Source organism: Gobius niger (genome assembly GCF_951799975.1).
Source record: "Gobius niger genome assembly, chromosome: 2".
In the NCBI taxonomy this organism is placed as follows: Eukaryota; Metazoa; Chordata; class Actinopteri; order Gobiiformes; family Gobiidae; genus Gobius; species Gobius niger.
The window spans coordinates 35,686,764-35,706,990 of NC_136853.1; the positions used below are offsets into that span (position 1 = coordinate 35,686,764).

The following is a 20,227-nucleotide window of genomic DNA, read 5'->3' on the forward strand; positions in this document are numbered from 1 at the left end:
TGTTTTCACCTTTCAATATTCGACATGTCACTTAAAACGCGGTTTGTTTAACTCGTTATACCTTTTTGAACATTTATTTTGTTGTACATATTATGAGGAGAATATTGGACTGTCTTGCGCACCTGGGAATTTAAATCTTGCACACCTGGAACATTAGGGTGATCCTTATTGGACCTGATGATGTGGGGAGTGTTTGAACACCCTCTGTTTTACTGGGCCCTGCTTTGGATTTATTTAGGGGGAAAAAACAGAAAACAGAATAGTAACTTACATGTTGCTATGAACTTTTACGTCCCTTGAATTGGTTGTTTTGGGTCAAGAAACAGTTGTTCTTCTTGAGAGATTCAGGCACAAATCTACATATTGTGCATAAGATAATGGGGGGAAAAAATCAATGAATTATAGAATAAATTTAACGTTAAAAACAACAATAATTAATTCATATTCCCTCTGTTTTGTGCAGAATTGGCCCTCTCCTGTCGTGAGGAACCCAGCACTGCACCATGGACTACTGTACGCCCCAGCCCACTCGGCGCCACAACCCCGTGGACAGCATCTGCAAGAAACTGCAGACCATCCAGTGGCGTGGTGAGCGGGAGCCCAACTCGCCCTTTCAGATCCCCAAAGTCTCTTCCAGCAGCTATGATAGCCCCCAGTGTGGTCTGAGAAGCAACCTAGAGGCTTTGCTTAAGAAGGGGGCTCTTTACAAAGATCGAATAAACCGAGAGGACCAAGCCATGGGAATGCCCAGTTCTGCAGCCTCTAGAAGAACCAGCATGGGCCCACCAATGGCTACTCCAGCTTCTCCGAATTGCAAACCTACAGCGCCCAATGTGACTTACACTATAACTAGTATGCGTGGAGAGGCGAAAGGAGCGGCGGAGGGGAGTGACCTAAAGCATGTTAAAATGTGGCAGAGGTACTGTTCCACTCCAACAAGCAACATCCATGACTCTCCTTATTTCACATTTACGCGAGGGCCGCAGTCGGTGCAGCCTGACAGGAGTCCACCGTTGTCCCAAACGTTCACCCCATTTCAGAACACCATGTCCTACAACCTGAACTTCAGTTCAGCCAACGCAGCCAATACCACTGAGAGCGAGGCGCCCTACCCAGCCCTGGTGGTCAAGAGACTGTCTTTGGAAGATGGAGGTAAGGGTTTCCAAGTGTTGGAGATAGAGATTGTTATAGCACTGGAGCAACTAATTGATTATTGAAGTAGCTGTGGGTTAATTTAGTAACCAAATGATAGTTTTCTGGGATGTACGGAGTGATAAAACACGAATGACATCAAACTTGTGTACTTTTGGTGAATAATGAACAATGAATATATATCTATCTGTTTCTCCAGATATGAGATACATTTCAAAACAATTATAATGTCGGAAAGCAGAATGTGGTTGCAGTTAGGGTTGCCAGATCCTATAGCTAAAACTAATTTGGGAATTAACAAAGCAGTACTAAGTAACTTGTTTACCTTTTAATAAATCCTTTTGTCGTACAAGTGTTAATGCGATGATTGGGGGGTCTTTTTTCTCCCCCTGGTGTCTCTTGCCAGAAAACCACAATTGCAACTTTCCGTGCTCCGACCCGGAGGCCCAATGTACACTAATGGAATCACAAAGAAGAAGCTAACTGCGGGCTAGCACCACTTACAGTATTTATAGCCAAGTTTGAGGGAAATCTCCATTGTGTAATTGGATGTACAATATCCCTCTCTCCCTGTCTTTTCTGTCAGCGTAGTATTTACAGTCGGGGACAATGATTTAAATGAGTGAAAAACATGCTATGACACCTGCAGTGGCGCTTATGGCCTCTTGGGGCATGAGTTACTTAGTTCTGCTTTAAAAAGACCTAGTCCAACAAGTCCTAGTGTAGCCTCAGTAATTAAAGCTGCCTGAATTGCCCTGTGTTTAGTCCTTATTGTTTTGTTTCTCTGTATTGTTTTGTATTGTATGTTTGTCAAATTATGGAATGGAAGCTTATTTGTATAGCTCTTTTCACTCGTCACCCAAAGCGCTTCACACAGTGTAGGGCTGTACTTCGTTTACTCCACACACGGCTGCGTAGCTTACCACCTGGCTAGACTTACAGAACATCTGCGCCAACTCTGATCACCACCGTTCATTCACGCACAGTCGCACACACATCCCGGCCTATTGTACTTGTTTTTAACGGTAGGGGAAACCGGAGGAAACCTACACAGACATGGGGAAAACATGCTCCACACAGAAAGGCCCCGTCCGCTTGGGGATCAAACCTGGGACCGTCTTGCTGTGAGGCATAAGTCAATTGTGTTAAATATTGTTTGTTTTTGTGTTTTTGGTCCTCCTTTCAAAAGACCAGAATAATCTCTAGTTGTATAAAATTGCTCTCTCAAAATGGCTGTAGCGAATGTCTTGAAATAGGCCTCTGTCTCTTTAAGAACCTCTGACCCTTTCCGACACGCCCCCTCCACATGCTGTCTCTGGCATCAGTGGGGAGGGGGTTCTGCTGAGGAGTAGTGGTTGGTTACTCGGCTGATGATGAAAGCTTAGAGGCGTCTCCAGGAGGTGGGGGCGTTCCTAGGAGGACTCAGGCAAACCTATCCCTAAAATAGCTGCCATCAGAGTTTTTACAGATTACTCAAACATATGTGAATGTGCCAAGGCAACACTTCATGTTCTTATGTCATTCCCTCATTAAAAACATGCCTAATGTAAATCTTGAAAAAGTCGATTTCGCATAATACCCCCCCTTTAACAAATTAAATGGTGAAAGTCCTAGCGATACAACATTCTCCTTCTAAACTTTTGCCACCTGAATCATCCATTACTATTCTGTGCTATACTACCTCCCCTCTCACAGCAATTTCAGTTTTTTCTACATTCCAAACCTGCACATTGACCTTTTGATACAAATTGTCATGCCAACACCGATGGCTGAACTCTTAAAAGTCTAAAACGTAATGTCTAAAATCTTCTTTTGCCAAGTGTCCCATAGCTTGTCCAGGTCACAGCACCACAGCTTTACCAGTGTATTCACTAACTGCAGTGGAGTTTGACTGATGGAGTACAGTGTGTCACGCTGGATGATAATTTTGTTTCATGTTTTCGGGATATTCATCATTACACAATCCTTCATTTCATCCTTTGTGTCTTGTGGTCCGTGGGAACATTTGTTTGTTGCTTTGCCTCAGGGGCCTGTTGTCTCTCACACAGTTTGCTCTGTTTGGTGTATATTTAGGGTTGTCCACTGCAGAAACCAAAAGGGGGACCATGGCAGAGATCAGCCTCATCTGTGAGGAGAACCTGCTTGACACCATATTCCACGCCTGTGACACCCAGCGCAAAGGTACAGTCTCTTGATTCATTTGTTGTAATTGTGTTATCAGTAGATCACATGTTGGTCAGCTGTAACTGTAAAGGGGTCTGTCTGTTGAAGCAATCACGCTGTTGTGCATGTGTTCTCCTCTCAGCTTTGGGCTTACAATGCAGTTTGAGTTTGTTCAGTAAAGGCAGACGGCATGTGGATTTTCAAGTGTAAGAGACTTTTGTTGACATTGGACTTTTTTTCTCTGCTTTTGAAAGTAAAGGATCTCAGGTGACAAATAATATTTTTCTTAATCAGTCACCAAAAATGCTTGTAATGTAAAGGAGGATGCATGATGCTTGTATTTATGCAGTATATTTCTGATATTAAATGAGTACAATGCTTTGTCTTAAAACTTGGCTTGAAGCTGAATGGACTTCTTTTTTTTTCTGCCTGTAAAGACAAGACTGCTACAGGCTAAACCTTCTGTTGAATTTGTCAATAACACAATTTGTATGGTCAGAGAAAAATGTACTTCTGCCAGCTCATCAGTGAATGTTTGTATTATAATACCACTGACATTGGTGCTTAATACACACTTATCACATTTGATCTTACTTTCTGCTGTTTTTTTCTATTTTACTTTTTCTGTATAAATATAAAGACTTAAAATTTTCTTTTTTATGAAATGAACCCACCCAGACTTTCTCCAAGTGTCACCTTTAAGTGTAATTCCACCAGTGTGCTGGAAAAGCCTTCTCGCCTTCTCGCCTCACACTGTCATGTTCTTGTGTCTCAGGTAAAGTGTATGTGTCACACATTGTCGATTACCTGCGTCACACCACCAGCCGCTCCTCAGAGGACAGTGGGCTGGAGGAGCTGTGCAACATGCTCGACCCAGACCATAAGGACGTCTCCATAGACCTTGACACGTACCACGCAGTCATGAGGGAGTGGATCGATGACTGCCGCAACAACGGGTAAATAAAGCGGCACTTGCACTCGTACTAGAATTATTATTATTATTATCATCTCAGCATTTGAACTGAGGGGGCCACCAGGGGCTAACCAGGCCCCCCAGGTTTGGCTCAGGTCTTCAGCCAAGGACTCTTCGAAGTATGCGGGCAGTCCCCAACAGCACCGTCTTTTGTATTATTATTATTATTATTATTTTTATTTATTTTATTTTTTTGGGTTATTATTATTTGTTTTTGGATTATTATTATTTATTTTTTATTTAATTATTATTATTATTATTTTTAATATAATTCTTTTTATTGTTATTTGTTTTTTATTTTTATTTAATTATTTACTTATTATTATTTAATTAATATAATTTAGTATTTATTATTATTGCCTGCTGCTCATCCAAAGATCATGTGCATTACTTGTTTGTCCGGAGCCCTTTTTACACAGTAAGACCCCAAAATGACTGGAGATTTATTTCTCAAAAGAGAACCTAAGGATCTTTCAAATCGCCAACATTCTAAGTGTAAATGTGTAGATTGTAAAAGTGCTGATTGTAAATGTGCTGATTTTGTGGAAGATGTTACCAGAGGAACATAATAATGTTTCCTTAATTATTTATTTTTACATATTTCCCCACAGAGAGGAAACTGCACTGGAGGCCACGCAAGACTCTGTTCGAATGAGAGACAGCATTTCAGGTTGGTTTGCATTATGGTGTGTGTGCGCTCAGCCATTGTTGTGCTTGTTATTTTTTTTATAGTTCGTGTAATTGGACTGCAAGTTGTAAAAAATGTGATGTTTTTTTGTAGCTAGTACTAATTTAACGAAACATGTTGTGGTTTGCTTATTCGCCTGCACTATTCTTTCTCCTTTTTTTTGGTTTTGTTTACAAAATCATTGCTTTCTGAATAATCTCTGTAGCAAGAAGATCCATGCTGCTCAATGTGACCTCAGGGAGCTTGGAGGCATTAGGAGGAGAAGTGTCTCGGGTTGAATTGTAAGATGTTTTTGTACAAAATACCGCCACACATACTGTATGCAGTTAAATGAAATCCATGTTTTCCTCGCCCACTCATGACCTTCATCGTCTAAAGCGTGTTTTTTTTTTTTTCTTCTTGTATCTGTCTGCTTCCCCAGTGAGACGTCAGAGCTCGTTTACTGCGTTTCCGACCTCCAAATGAATAACCAAAAGCTGCAAGAGGAGGTGAAAAAATTGAAGCAAGTGGTGGAGAGCATGGAGGACACCAACCAAAGATTAGTGGAGGAAAATGAAGAACTGAGAAACCAGGCCAAGACGTAAGAACATGGTGTTTCCTGTCATTTTCTTTTGTCTTTATTATTGATTTTGTTGATCATTTGTCGCCTTTCTGTCTTTTTTTCGTACAGGACTCTGCAGCTGATTCAGAAAGAGAAGATGCTGAAGGATGAGGTGGAGGAGATGAAGGCTACGCTCAGTAACACAGAGGAGGGTAGAGCTCGTGCCTCTGCTCACAGCAAACACATGGTCAGTCAATAGAGCTCATTCTTTTATATAATCCGCTGTGTGCACAAGGGTAGACGCTTCATATTAACTTAGTTCTTTTTAGTTGGCACTGGTTGAAGAAATTAAATCACCTTACTTAACAAACTGTGCTGAAATTTGGGGTAATAATTATAAAACTAATTTACAGCCATTATGCATCCTTCAAAAAAGAGCAATAAGAACAATTTACAACGCTGGTTACCGAGACCATACCAATCCACTGTTTATCAAAGCCAAAATTCTAAAACTTCATGACATGATCACTTTTAAAACTGCTCAATTAATGTATAAAGCTAAAAATAAGCAACTACCTCTAAAAATGCAACAGTTGATTTCTGAAAGAGAGGGAAAACACAATTTAAGGGGCTTGGATCAATTTAAAATTGCCCATGCCTGGACATCCAGAAATAGTTTGTGTGTCCGTTTGTGGTCCTAAAATATGAAATAAACTACATGGAGACCTCAAACGATGTCCAAATATCAGACAGTTTAAGTATCAATACATAGAATAGATATTCTCTAGGAATGACTTTTCATGTTCAGCTGTTGTGTTGTAAACCAGATGTTGATTGGTAGGTAGTATTTACACTGTGCTCAAATGATTGTTCTAAGGAAGCCTAATAAGTACATAGAACAAGATACTGAGAGTACTTAGAAGGGGTGGGACTAAATAAGTGTTTACTTCCCCCCACTCCTTTTCGGAAAGCCTTATCTAAAATGTGGAAAAGGTGAAACAAAATAGTTTGAGATGTTAATGTATTGGGCTGCACATTTGATATTGAGCTCACAACTGCCTCAATCATGGCAGGTTATATTTTGAGTTCATATAAGTTTGTGTTTCTATGTTTTGTTCATTGTCCGAATAAGTATTCATTCATTTACTGCTATTTAAAAGTACTGTCCTGCATTTTATCTTTTACATTAACTTAAAGCTACCCTCAGCTCTTTTGCCAGACTGGCATGGTTGCACTCCCACATTGCATTGCTCGATGTGCCACCTTCGCAAACAGCGAGAAAACATTGTACAGCAGTGGCAGACTAGTGTGGCACCTTACAGGACAGCCCCACCACACCCCTCACCCCCACCTGCCCCCACACCATGTAAACACAAATATGTGCAGAGATCACAAATGTTTGGAGGAGCAGAAGCGCAACAGTTAGCAGCTAACACAGTCTGGGTTTAGCATCATGATAGAAGTTTACAAAAGATCGGAAACTGACAAACACCTGACCGACCTGCTCTGATGCAGCTGAAATGTTGTTAAATAATCCAATATCTACAGGGAGGCGTTCAAGGGTTGCAGGGGAAAAGCTCTGCACTGTAAACCTAATTCTTAATGGAAACATTATTTCTAAATGCCAAAAAAAGAGGGAGAGAGCGAGACTTACATGAAAGTTGCAGTTTGGTAAATAATACTAATCGACAAAGCAATGACCCCTAATTTAAAAGGGAAGTTTGCAAACAGTTCATCGAACAATGCGGCCAGATATCCCTTGAATTCACCCATTGTCCCATGTCGGGTGAGAGTCATTATCCAGGATGTTCAGCACTCGTGGAGCCAGAGTGAGACATGGCCTTTGCATCACTGCAGCTGCAGGTAATGTCCCATCTGGCAATACATAGGTTGGCCGCCGCACATTATAGGGCAGTACTTTTTGTGCGGGAGAGTCCAGAGCTGTAGGTGAGAGCCCATGACATGTTTAAAAGGAAAACAGGACGGAGCAAAAGTGAGGTGAGGGAATGGGGGGGTTCACGTCTCCACCTACTGATCATCATGTTACACATCATATATACATTTTCAAACGCTAAAACAAATTTCTGCATTTTCTGCTTTAGGAGAGGGAGAACCAAAGTCTCATCAGCAAGATCGCTTCCCTGCAGGAGGAGGTAGAATATGTCTCACTTTAAATCCCAAGAGTTGTATTTACATGGGCCTGTTTAGTGTAAACATTAACCGGACCGGTCTAAACCGCTGCTGCTCTTGTGCAGAATTTTAAGGTCACCATGGAGACGGACGAGCTTCAAAAGCGGATCTCGGAGCTATGTGACATTAACGCTGACCTTCAGGTGCTTTTCTCTCCCTCAGATAGTTGATTCCTCTTATCTCTCCGTCGTTCTCCATGCCATTTTATCACACAGTGCTCTGTATGTTTTTCAGGTGCAAATTCACTCGTTTGATGGAGTTGCAAGTGAAAAGGATGCCGTTATACAAGAGGTCTGGCATGACTTAAATAAATATTAATTTTACATTGTCCTTGTTGCTTCATTTTTCTAGTAGTCACTAGTCCCTCAGTTGTGGTTTCATTATTGTGCATTGCAGCTTGAAACATGGACACTATGTTCATACCAGTGGTGGAATGTAATATCTAATGTGACCTCAATGTGTAACAACAAGTGGACGAAATAGTTTCCATAATACATACAACAAAACTTCACGGACAATACTTGGGACATATTTTCATTCATAACACATCACATTACAACTCATTACTATTTCCTTGTGAATTGTTCTCTTTATTTTGCAGAAACTTGGACAAATCGATGAGCTGAAGGCTACAATAGAGGAGTATTCATCTATCACAGAGGTGTGTTTTCTTTTTAAAGTAACAATACATTTAAAACTTGTTTCTATTATTCTATTTTTTCCTTAATTTGCAAACTGAAAGTCAAGTGTGCACCACTTTACATTTTAAGCCCTGTGCATCATTACTCTTCTGCCATGAGGTAATCGTGTGGGAAGAATGTCACCTGTGGATTTTCAGTTCACATTTCAGTCGTTGCAAACAACTAGAGCCCTTTTAAAAGACTTTTAAATACTAGTTTGTGCTTTAGACATACATATATGACCGCACAGTTTAGAGCTGGATGATTTGGCGTGATGATTGATTTGGAGTGATTATTTTTCTCATATTGATCAATCGCTATTTTCTGATTTATTTATCTATTTTATTACATATTGAAAACGCTTGCACATGAGTGTGTTATGAATATAGACAAGATGAACCTTTTATATAAACCTCAGATTAAACAAAATAAAATTTCCTGTCCACTATCATTTACCACATATAAATCCTTCAATGTACTCATCCAAACTCCAAACTAGTTGCATCAGACAATTATAAAGTCTCATTCTGATTAATTGAAATCGACCAAAGTCAAAAGTGCAATTTTGATTCAGTTTTGATTATTCTCTAAGAAGTAGAAGTAGCACACGAGGATCAACTCATACTTCATAAAACGCAGATATTTAGTCTTGCCTGGGGCTGCAGGACAAAGAGTCATGACTTCTTCTCTATTGTCGGTTCAGCTGTTGAGATCAGATAAGAGCAAACTTGAGAGCCAGATGCAGATGATTCACCCAGATCTGATTGGGTAAGTGATGAATATATACTTGCATTTGTTAATTTGACGATGCACCTTTTCTGTTGTGTTGAGCACATCCAATACCTTTTCTTCTTTAGGGGCGTTTCCTTGTCTGTGGCCTATAGGTTAAACCAGAGCCTTGCTGGATCTTTACAGTCTGAACTGGCTTTGGCCCAGTCTCCTATGGAGGTCAGTGGCCCTTCTTTTGTATTTGATTCTTCTTTAGTGAATGTTACTAGTAACTAGTTGTTTTTGCTGCAGGTAATCTGTGGTGATGACCCTATGTGCAACGCGCTGAGTCTGGCCTCACCCCTCGATGAGACTCTGGACAAAGAGGTGCTGCTGATGATGCAGGGGCCCAGCCCGGAGCATATGTCCCTGGAGGTCAAGAACATCCTCAACAAACTGGTAAGACGTCACATGATGTTAACTCGTCTTTGTAAATGTATTAACTGTTTTGCTGTTGTTTTAGAAATGTAATTTCCAAGAAGAAACAAGCTTAGTGCTGTTTAGCATTCAAGGGTTGCTGGATAACCACACAAAACTGGGCTTCAACACTGAAGAGTCTCTGCAGGTCAGAAACACAGATTTATGGATATTCAATATATTTGTATAATTTAATATTCATCTACGGTACCATAGACACTACACAACTTCATCCTATTGGTTTTCAAGTACATTTCTAGTAATCTTATCACAGACTCAGTTTGCTCAGATAAGTTAGGAATTTGACATTCACTGTATGCAGGACCACTGTAAAATGTTTTCTGAAGGCTAAGCCTAAATGATCAGAAACTGTCGAGACATGCTGAAATGTCAAGAAAAAAATAATACAAATGTGGAAATCCTGTGTTTCAAGGTGCAAGTTGTAATATCAAAAGCTTTATGCAATGAGTCTATCTCTGTCTCACACCTGTTGCCTTCACTCCCTCTGCATATCTCTATCTGCTTTTTCTCTCTATTTTCCCACCCACATTTTCACTTTTCTGTGGAGATCTCTCACTTACATAACTGTCCACCAGGCCCCAACCGAGCTGTGCTGTAGTCAGTGTGTTGTACCGTGAAACACAGCCCACTCCCCCCCTCCTTCTCTTTTAGCACTTTGATTCTCTATCTCCTCTCTCTCTTTCTCTTGCTTTCCCCCTCCCGTCGCATTGTTGCTACTGTGTGCATTCATTACGCACGAACAGCTCTAAGCATTGGAAATGAGACGGCAATTGCAAACATAGCCTGAAGTTTGATTTTCTTTTTTTCCTCCTCGCTGCAATGGTAGATGCAACAACTTTTTTGAAGCCTCAGACGAAAAAAGGGATGTTGGAGGTCATATTGAAATCGTGACCTCTTGGCCTTCTTTGCAGACGGTCCGTGCCGAGCTGGATACCAAGAGGGGAGACTGGGTCCAGACTCTGGACCAGCTTGCCCAGTACACGGACTCCCTGGAAAAAGAACTCATCAAAATGGCCAGTAACATGCGGCGATCTCGGACAGAGATACTCCACCTCTCAGTCAGGTAAGACTCAATCGTTTATTACTTGTGTGAACAGTGTGGGGGCTGTCAAAGGCTTGTGTATTTTTAGCTCGAGAAGTGAAGGAAGTGCGTGTATCTTGCTGTTTTTAGATGGTGAGGATGAGAATGCGTAATTTAGACATTTTTTGAGGTGTGCTGCTGTCATTGGGTGACTGGATTTGTGGGTGGAGTCAGGAGTTCATGCTTGGCTAAGTTAGTGCTTTCACTTGCAAGACACTAAAGCCAGTTGATTTGATGTGTTTGAAAGTATTTTAGTTAAAGCAGTACTAAGTAACTTGTTTACCTTAATAAATCCTTTCCGTAGTCCCTGTGGGGGTAATACAAGTGTTTATGGGATGATTGGAGGGTCTTTCATCTCCCCCTGGTGTCTCTGACCAGAAAACCATGTTTGCAACTTGACTGCCACCGGTGCGGAGAAAGCAATACACACTAATGTAATCACGAAGAAGAAGCTAACAGGCTAACGGGCAAAGCTAACTGCGGGCTAGTATCACTTTAAACAGTATTTACAGCCAGGTTTGAGTGAAAAAAAATATTTCCATTGTATAATTGGATGCACAGTAACCCTCTCTCCCTTCGCCTTTCCTGTCAGCGTAGTATTTACTCTCCAAGACAATTAATACATTATAAAATCGTAACTTGCTACTACACCTGCAGTTGCACTTATGGCCTCTAGGGGGAAGAGTTACTTAGTACTGCTTTAAAGCAGCACTAAGCAGTACTACCATAATAAATCCTTGCCGTAGTCCCTGTGGGGGTAATACAAGTGTTAATGGGAGGATTGGGGGGTCTTTCATCTCACCCTGGTGTCTCTGGCCAGAAAACCATGTTTGCAACTTGGCTGCCACCGGGCCGGAGCAAGCAATACACACTAATAGAATCACGAAGAAGAAGCTAACAGGCTAACGGGCAAAGCTAACTGCGGGCTAGTATCACTTTAAACAGTATTTACAGCCAGGTTTGAGTGAAAAAAAATATTTCCATTGTATAATTGGTTGTACAATATCACTCTCTCCCTTCGCCTTTTCTGTTAGCGTAGTATTTACTCTCCAAGATGATTAATAAGTTTAAAAATCGTAACTTGCTACAGCAACTACAGCAGTGACGCTTATGGTCTCTAGGGGCATGAGTTACTTAGTGCTGCTTTAAAGTCTTCAGTTTAATATTGAAGGTAAAAAGGAAGGATGATTATGTCCACAAGTTTAGGAAGACACAACTTGCATTGTCTAACCCCGAGGTTCTCATCTAGTGGGTCGTGGGACCATTTTGATTGTGTCGCAGGCCATTGTCAAACCTTTTCTAGATCTTTTTCTTTTTATAATTTTTGATTGAAAGACTTATGATGAATGCTGAAATTGACTGAGCTCTGCAAAGGAATACTGCGTTTTGCCATCAAATACACGTAAAAAAAATATTGAAATGAATACTGTCACAATACGTTGAAGGTTGAGAACCACTGGTCTAACCCCTTGTACATAGTGGCTTTATAGCAGTGATGCTTGCCTCAAATCAGGCGAGATGGACGTATTTGATGATGGATATTTTCAATGAAAATTATACTTGCATCTGAAGTGATTGAATAACACGGCCAAACAATGCCACGTCACTGAGATCTTAGTCCTGGGACACACTATCTGCATGTGTACATGTGTGACCATTGCCCGAGTGGCACCAGCACAGCAGACTGCACTGCCGCCATTAAGCCGGCTCTGGGTGTTTCTTTGACAAAGCCGTTCAAACTTCAATGTGAGCGTTTAGTCACTTCTGCAGTGAAAGTAACTGAATAGGCTTATAATAAGTAAAAATGAAAATACAAATTCATGGTCCATCACAGCCAGAAATCCTTCAGCCATTGCAAACACTTCTTCAGGGAGATTTTGTGCGGAACACAATTACAACAGGATATTTTTCTATATCTTTTGAACAGAATAGTGCCCAACGCTTGACACAGGCTTTGAAAAATAGGATTTTTCAGGTTTTTTGCCATAGGGCTTCATTTTTCCTAGTTATCCAAAGTGTTATTTGAAGAGTTTAGTGGTGCTAGTGCTAGGCTAGTGCATGTGTATTGTAGCTAGTAGCCTGCATTAAAAACCTCTTCAAAATCATGGGGTAGTCCTCCAAACGTTGCCATATCTGATTTGTAGAAAGCTCCTTTGTGAATTCCACATGTAGTAATGTCGGCCACAGGTAAACAAACTACTGTAGATCCGGTGACCTAGCAGATCACTCCGCCGCTGCGTAGCTTACAACCAGGAAGCTGCTCAAATATAAGTTATTTTAAATGCAAAACGGTTATATTTCAAAAAATATTCTGTCAATACAGACATTTATATCGGTAGTCTGGTATTTTAAGTGATTTGTCTCAGGTGCACTGTGCTTGGGTCAGACTGTTTTTAATGCAGGCTACTAGTTACCATAGACATGCGCTAGCCTAGCACCACTAAACTCTTCAAATATAATCACTGCAGAAATAAAAAAATATATATGTCCAGAAATCAACAACACTCTGGATAACTAGGAAATGAGGCCCTATGTCAAAAATCCTGAAATATCCCTTTAATTTGTGAAATCTACCTGGCACATATTACGTACTGTAAGTGGCCGCCTCCAATTGGCCTCAATGAAAGCGAAGTAAAAAGCAGCACAAGCTTACAAAACGCTGCCCTTCCTCTTTTATTACTGAGGACTATGCAATTGTCTGGGATCTAGCACAGCTTTGCCTTAATTGGTCAATGTTATAAAGCGGTCAAGTCACTCTCTGGCCTCACCAACCCTAAGAGATCCCACTTGACTATTTTGGGCTTGAGCCAAATCTGGAGACAGAATGATGGTTTGTCGTGGTTTTTGCGCTGGCCATGCCCCTTTTGGTATATAAAACAGCGCTGGTTTTGCACTGCACCATATTATACAAGACGAGTGAATCAGAGTCCAGCTAGGGCTTAGCGGATCTCTGTTGCCAGGGTGAACTGTGGAGCTTTTGTTTTGTTTTGCTGGAAAGAAAAGGCAAGAAGTCTCATTATCGGTGCAGCAACTAACTTCATGTAGGTGCAAAGCAATATTGGGCGATTAAGTAGTGGGGGCTGAAGGCAAAAGGATGCTATTGTTGTTTTCATAGATGGTTGTGACTTAGGAAAAGTGCCTCCATTGATCTGTTGAAGGCCAGTAGGCAAGTTTGGAGGAGGTGGCCATCCTGGGCAACAGAATGGGACATTGCATGGGCCTGCGGATTGGGTACAGTATTGTCCACTGTTCCTTTAGAGCGTCCTCTCACCTTTTTGTAGATGGTTAAAAATACCCCCACATCCCTTTTTGGAAGCAGGAGAGTAAGTAATTGAATTTTTTTGTGTGTGTGTGTGTGTTGTTTTTGGTGTGCAGGGTGCAGGAGCAGGAGAACCAGAAGCGGCAGCTGTGTGAGGAGCTAGAGCAGCAGCGGGCGCCCCAGGACAGCAGAGAGGCTTCATGTCAGACCCCTGCACCTGAAGAGGAGGTGAGCACAAATCAGCTAATTTAAAACATTAGATTAAGTAATTGTAACCTTTTAACTCCCGCCGTAATCAAGTGTATTTTCTCCAGTTCAGCTTTACCCAAATCCATAAGCCTATAGGCCAGTGTAATGCCGCATTTGAAAGCTAAGACCTACAAAGCTCATCTAAATGGAGCTTTTTCCTTGCATTAGCACCAACCTTTTGGACTTTTTTTTTGTTTTTTTGTAGGTTTTAATGCACTGCTCAAATCTAAACCCACTCTTCCACTACTGACACATTCATTTGGGGATTTGAGTGATTTTTGATGATGCGAAGCACTCACAAATTGGTTATGTACTATTCTGTACCCTTACTGGGCTGTTACAGTGTCTATATTGCTGGAGAGTGAATTGTAGAACTGTGATGTGGACGCTCTTTGTTTTAATCGGATGCAGAGTGCTCGCTGAGTGACACGGCTCAGTGCAGTCGGGCAGATGGAGCAAAACGCGGTGCAGGCAGAGTTGCTGTGAATTGGCGGCTCGAGTGCGGTCCTTCACACACACAATTAGCTGAGCACCACACGCACCCACGCAGTCCTCCTACCACATCAACACTACAGTCCCAACGCAATTTATTATGAAATACTTTGCACTTTTAGGCACAGGCTGCAGCATTTACATAAAGCATTGCATTACTGTTTGTTCTGTTGCTCACACAGGGCACTATGTTCACAACCCACTTCGTCTGTCAGTGTGGGTGGCATCTTAATATTGTTTTGGTGTGGGTTAAACCATAAAGTCGCTTTGTATACAGTTAATTTAGACCCATTGGTGGGAAATGGCTTGCCAATGTTTAATACAAGTTTGTTGCCAATAGCTGGAGCTACTTTTGTGGATGAAACTTTTGATGTGAACTGGTCAACACAAGGACAGCCCCAGGTCTAAACTGGTACAATGAATGCAGGTACTTGAGAAAAACATGCCCTGGGATAGAGTTTATCTTGACAGAGCTGAGTTTGTCTTCATGTCATTCAGTTTTATTCACACTTTTGTCCATCTCGAGATAATGCCTCATTTAGCACTACTCAGGTGTTGTTTTAGTCGTTGTGTAGTTATGGTTTAGCCCCACCTGAGGCTATTGTGAAGCTTCAGATCTAGTGTTACTTAAAGCAGTACTAAGTAACTTGCTTGTTTACCTTAATAAATCCTTTTTATTGTCCCTTTGGGAGAAATACAAGTGTTAATTGAGTGTTTGGGGGGTCTTTCATCTCCCCCGGTGTCTCTGGCCAGAGAAGCACAATTGCAACTTCGCTGCCTATGGGTCGGAGGCCCCAATACACACTAATAGAATTACGAAGAAGAAGCTAACAGGCTAATGGGCAAAGCTGACTGCGGGCTAGGCCCACTTAGGTGTTTTTTGTTGTTTGAATGAATAAAATTATCTCGATTCTGTAAACAATATCCCTCTCTCCCTTTGTCTTTTCTGTCAGTGTAGTATTTACTCTCACAAAGAATAAATAAGTCAAAAAAACGCAACATGCTGTGACACCTGCAGTGGCGCTTATGGCCTCTAGGGACATGAGTTACTTGGTACTACTTAAAAAAAAAATAGCCCCTTTTTATTTTTAAGGTGGTATATGGTGTGTGAGGTTTTAGAGTCAAACATATATTGCACAGTTTGTTGTAAAGCAGGTATTTCAATTACTCACCATGTTAAATGTTTTTTGCTCATCTTCAGCCTGGACAAGACCTGGACTGGGATGAGGAGTTCGCCCTTAAAGATTACATGAAGAATGAGGCGGTAACCAACAACTACTGCAGCGTCGACCTGGGGCCGTCCGATCACAGTGAGGACACGGCGGACAAGTCAACAGGGAAAAGTGAAGAGGAGGGGGACAAGTGGACAGTGGTGGACGCAACCGGAGACCCGGACATGAAAGAGAAATCCACCCTGTATATCAATGTGTATATGGAAACCCAAACTGGACAGGACGCAGGGGAAAATACTCATGGTAAGGAACAGTTTTAAAGGCTATACATTATTTATGTTTTTAAGCTTCTCCCTTAATGGCATTGGTATTTTGCCTTTCATGACCTGAAATAGTATGGAGTATGGAGTGGATATGGCCTCTTCAGCACAGAGGAATGAGATGTTATATGACTTGACATAAAGGTTACTAGCTATGAGAAGACATGTAGTATTTTGCTCTGTAATAGCATGTTACCTTAAACTGTAATAACATGATAATTATGGTTATTACATGGATAATGGTAACAGGATTCGCACCTAATGTAATCGTAAATTAAAACATGAATCCAGGAACATGGTTGAACAAGTTAAGATAAGATAAGATAAGATGGTACTTTATTGATCTCACAGATGGAGAAACTTCTTCCCACTCCAATTTGGATATGTACATTTGTAAACTTGGCTTTCAAAGAGTTTGTAGAGGTGCATTGTGTTGCTCTCATGTTAAAAAAAAAAACATTCAGAATTAAAAACATGGAAACAGGGCTGCAATATGCTTTTATTCCTTGTTACCAAGCCATTTCTTTCCTGTTACCATGTTGTTACTATGCTGTAAAGGGCTTTGTAGTGGAAGCAATTTGACTGTTGAAATGACCAGTATGAGTTTGGTGAAGGTAAAGTTTTTAACATCACAGAAGAAACATCATAATGGTTCCACCAGGTACGAGTGTGAGTGTTTTTAAGCTTTGGAGAAATACAGAACTGCCAGAATACTCCAACATGCATGAAAGACCCAAGACACAAGCTAAAAAAAAAGGTCAATGTTTAGCATGATATTTGTCCTTTTACATACATTTAGTTATATTTGCGCAACTTTTTGGAGGCTCATTTGAGTCACTTTAAAAAATATGGCTAAATGTGACCTAAACATTTGAACATGCACAACAGGCACTTGTCCTGTTCAATGAAATGGATAAAGTTGTTTAAATGGCAAATGAACTAATGTTTACATCAAATCATGGCAAATCATGGCCCCTGTTATCCCTGGCACTTGTAACGAGAGTTCTGGCGATGGTAACACGGCTCACGCCTTTCTCTTGATCCAATTGGTGCAGGACAGATTAGAGGTGTTTTTTTGTCATTGAGTGTTGACTGGTGAGTGAGACAGTAGATAATCCCTCTGTAATCCTTGGAAATCACAGGGCACTTGAGACGCCTCTATGGTTCAGTGCTCTGGCTGCCCTTAAACACTTGTTTGGATTCATAGATGAAATGCAACTGTGCTAACTGAGATAGCAATCTCTCAAATAGCCCACAGAAGACACAAGACAAATCCATTTCAAATGTAGAAGAGACTTGAGATGGTTGTCTCATAGTTGAACATGCTGCTTCTTCTGCTGTAATTCAGCCAAAAAACTTTAAAGTAGTTAAGAGCAATAACATGCAACCAAAAAGAAACATGCAAATACAAAAATCACAAGTTTAAGCTACCCTGCCCAAAGTTTTCTCTCATCCTGACACAGACGAGCTGGAGACGTCCCCGCTCCCAGTAATATTGGATGTCTCTCTAAATGCAGCTTTTTCAGTTGGCAAATGTTATGGGTTAGGGATTAATGAAATGTTATGAGGTGTGATTTTAACTAATTTAATTTGAATTTTTAATAATGTTCCGTCATAGTGACATCATGGTGACATCATAGTGACGTCATAGCGACATCATAGCGACGCTTATTCTGGGACCTTCATTTGCATATGGAATACATGCAGACTTGCATCATTTCAGCTCTGGATGGGTCAACAGCCAGACACACAACTCGTTCTTAGGTGTACAAACCTGCACTTTCGAACCAGTCCCTCGCTCCTGCATCCTGAAATCGCGGTCGTTCGCGACTCTGGGCTAGCGTCCGAATGAATAGCCCAGAATCTTTGCCCCAAACACTTAGAACTGAGTTGGACAAGATGCGTCGCAAAAGCACTTTCTGTGACGCTGTGCTGGAAATTGGAAATGACAAATTTCCAGTTCATAAAGTCATTCTTTGCAGCGCCAGTAATGTCTTCAGAGCTATGTTTATGCGCTGGGACCATAATCGCAGCAAAGAATTCAGGATTGGTTGGATATCTTCAGAAATCATGGCTCTTGTGCTCGACTACATCTACACAGAATCAATCACCATTTCTGAGAACAACATTCAGGATTTAGTGGTGGCTGCCGACATGCTCAATCTCGGCGACCTGGTCCAAATGTGCTTTAAGTTCATGCAGGGTCAGTTGTGCCCTGCCAACTGCATTGGCATTTGGAGGTTCTCTGATTTTGTGATTTCGCCAGACACGAGGGACTTGGCCTGGCGTTACATTATGAACCACTTCGAGGAGGTCGTTGGCTGCGAGGAGTTCCAGAAGCTCACGGTGCAAGAGCTAATCAGCATCACTGAGGCCGACGAGCTTAACGTGAAAAATGAGTCTTCCGTGTTTGAGGCAATTCTGCACTGGACCACCCGTGCCTTGGAGGAGCGCAAACGCGAATTTCCTCAGCTGTTGACAAAGGTGCGTCTCACTCAGATACCCCTTGAATATATCCGGACAAAAGTCGCCTGCAACACGCTGGTGGAAAAAAACTATGACTGCATGATCACTGTGGTCAACTCCATGCAGGCTGCCTATGAGGTTGCTGTCAACAGACTTTATTGCAACCCCCTGGTCCGCCCCCGACTTCCTGGAGCCATCCTCTTGGCTATTGGCGGTTGGAGTGGCAGCGACCCCACCAATACCATCGAAGCGTATGACCACAAGGCCGATCGCTGGGTTAATGTGACTAATCACCAGGAGAGGCCTCGAGCGTACCATGGCTCCGTGTTCTTCAAAGGGTCTGTCTACTGCGTTGGAGGCTTCGACCGAATGGAGTATTTCAACAGCATGCGCCGTCTGGACGTGGTCACCCACACTTGGCACGAGATGCCCCCGATGTACCACCGCCGCTGCTACGTAAGCGTCACGGTGCTGCGGGACTGTATCTATGCTGTGGGCGGATACAACGGACTAACGCGACTGAACGCAGCCGAAGTCTTTGATCCGGAGGCCAACCGATGGTCTCAGATCGCGTCCATGAACGAGCAGAGGAGTGATGCCAACTGTGCCGCACTCAATGGCAAGATGTACATTTGTGGAGGCTTCAATGGCACTGCGTGTCTTCAGACAGCAGAATGCTACGACCCAGAAACAAACCAGTGGACGATGATCGCTCCAATGACTGTCCAGCGCAGTGGCGTCGCCGTCATTGCATACACAGGTCAAATCTATGCTGTTGGAGGATTTAATGGAAGTGTCCGTCTCTCAAGCGTCGAGACCTACAACCCGGACGACAACACTTGGCGAGAGGTGGCGTCCATGCTCACTCCCCGCAGCAACTTTGGCATTGAGGTGTTGGACGATCGCATCTTCACCGTTGGAGGCTATAACGGCTTCACCACCACCTTCAACGTGGAGTCCTATGATCACCTCCTCAACACCTGGACCGAGGTCTGTGACATGGCCGTCTTTAGGAGTGCTGTGAACTGCTGCGTCATTTCTGGACTCCCCAACATGTCCGACTACACTGTGTCTCGTGACGCACTGCCGCTGTCAGACATAGGCTCAGACCTGTTGGAGGAGGATTAGCTCGACTAAACAGCGGCGCAAAAAAAAAACAGATTTAAACTTGAATAAAGATTTAGCATCCAAAAAACCCAAATTGAGGTATAGGGTGTTTTTGCTTGAACACCATGTCTAATTTGTATAACAGACAAATCTATACTAAGTCATAGATCTAGAGCTTTGAGTTTTCTGAGTTTGCTTGTTCGCCATGTTAGCTTTAGGTGTTTATCATGTTTTCTTATGGGGATGGTTGTCACATGCAGTCAGGGGTTGGTGGTCACATGGGGTATAAATGGTGTGGAAATGTTGGTGTGTCCATTTGTTTTCATGATCACATTTACTTTAAGAGTAGATACATTTGTTGGTGGTTCAGTCATTTTATTGAGAGTCACTATAAAATGACTTTAGTGACTTGTCATGTGAAAAGCGTTATATACACACTGTCCATTCCAAACTCCATTCAGGTGACTGAACCTCTAAAAAATGAATAA

The 20,227-nt window shown here is 41.9% G+C and overlaps 2 protein-coding genes across 5 annotated transcripts in view; both read left to right on the plus strand.

Moving 5' to 3' along the window:
- lrmp (lymphoid-restricted membrane protein) overlaps positions 1-20,227 on the plus strand; it is a 39,542-nt gene that overhangs the window by 190 nt on the left and 19,125 nt on the right. For all 4 annotated transcript variants that reach the window (XM_079582739.1, XM_079582740.1, XM_079582738.1 and 1 more), the window contains exons 2-19: positions 464-1,152; positions 3,226-3,333; positions 4,091-4,271; positions 4,900-4,958; positions 5,182-5,257; positions 5,398-5,556; positions 5,647-5,764; positions 7,620-7,670; positions 7,773-7,850; positions 7,942-7,998; positions 8,309-8,368; positions 9,091-9,155; positions 9,245-9,335; positions 9,408-9,554; positions 9,619-9,720; positions 10,505-10,656; positions 14,050-14,161; positions 15,876-16,149. In XM_079582739.1, the coding sequence (XP_079438865.1) occupies positions 504-1,152; positions 3,226-3,333; positions 4,091-4,271; positions 4,900-4,958; positions 5,182-5,257; positions 5,398-5,556; positions 5,647-5,764; positions 7,620-7,670; positions 7,773-7,850; positions 7,942-7,998; positions 8,309-8,368; positions 9,091-9,155; positions 9,245-9,335; positions 9,408-9,554; positions 9,619-9,720; positions 10,505-10,656; positions 14,050-14,161; positions 15,876-16,149 (2,539 nt within the window). In that variant the 5' untranslated portion in view covers positions 464-503. The remainder of the gene's footprint in view (positions 1-463; positions 1,153-3,225; positions 3,334-4,090; positions 4,272-4,899; positions 4,959-5,181; positions 5,258-5,397; positions 5,557-5,646; positions 5,765-7,619; positions 7,671-7,772; positions 7,851-7,941; positions 7,999-8,308; positions 8,369-9,090; positions 9,156-9,244; positions 9,336-9,407; positions 9,555-9,618; positions 9,721-10,504; positions 10,657-14,049; positions 14,162-15,875; positions 16,150-20,227) is intronic.
- On the plus strand, positions 17,783-19,760 carry LOC306959931 (kelch-like protein 10; the record flags this gene model as incomplete). Its single annotated transcript, XM_079552186.1, has 1 exon — positions 17,783-19,760. Exon 1 carries the CDS (start codon positions 18,015-18,017, stop codon positions 19,758-19,760), a length of 1,746 nt encoding a protein of 581 aa, XP_079408312.1. The 5' UTR covers positions 17,783-18,014.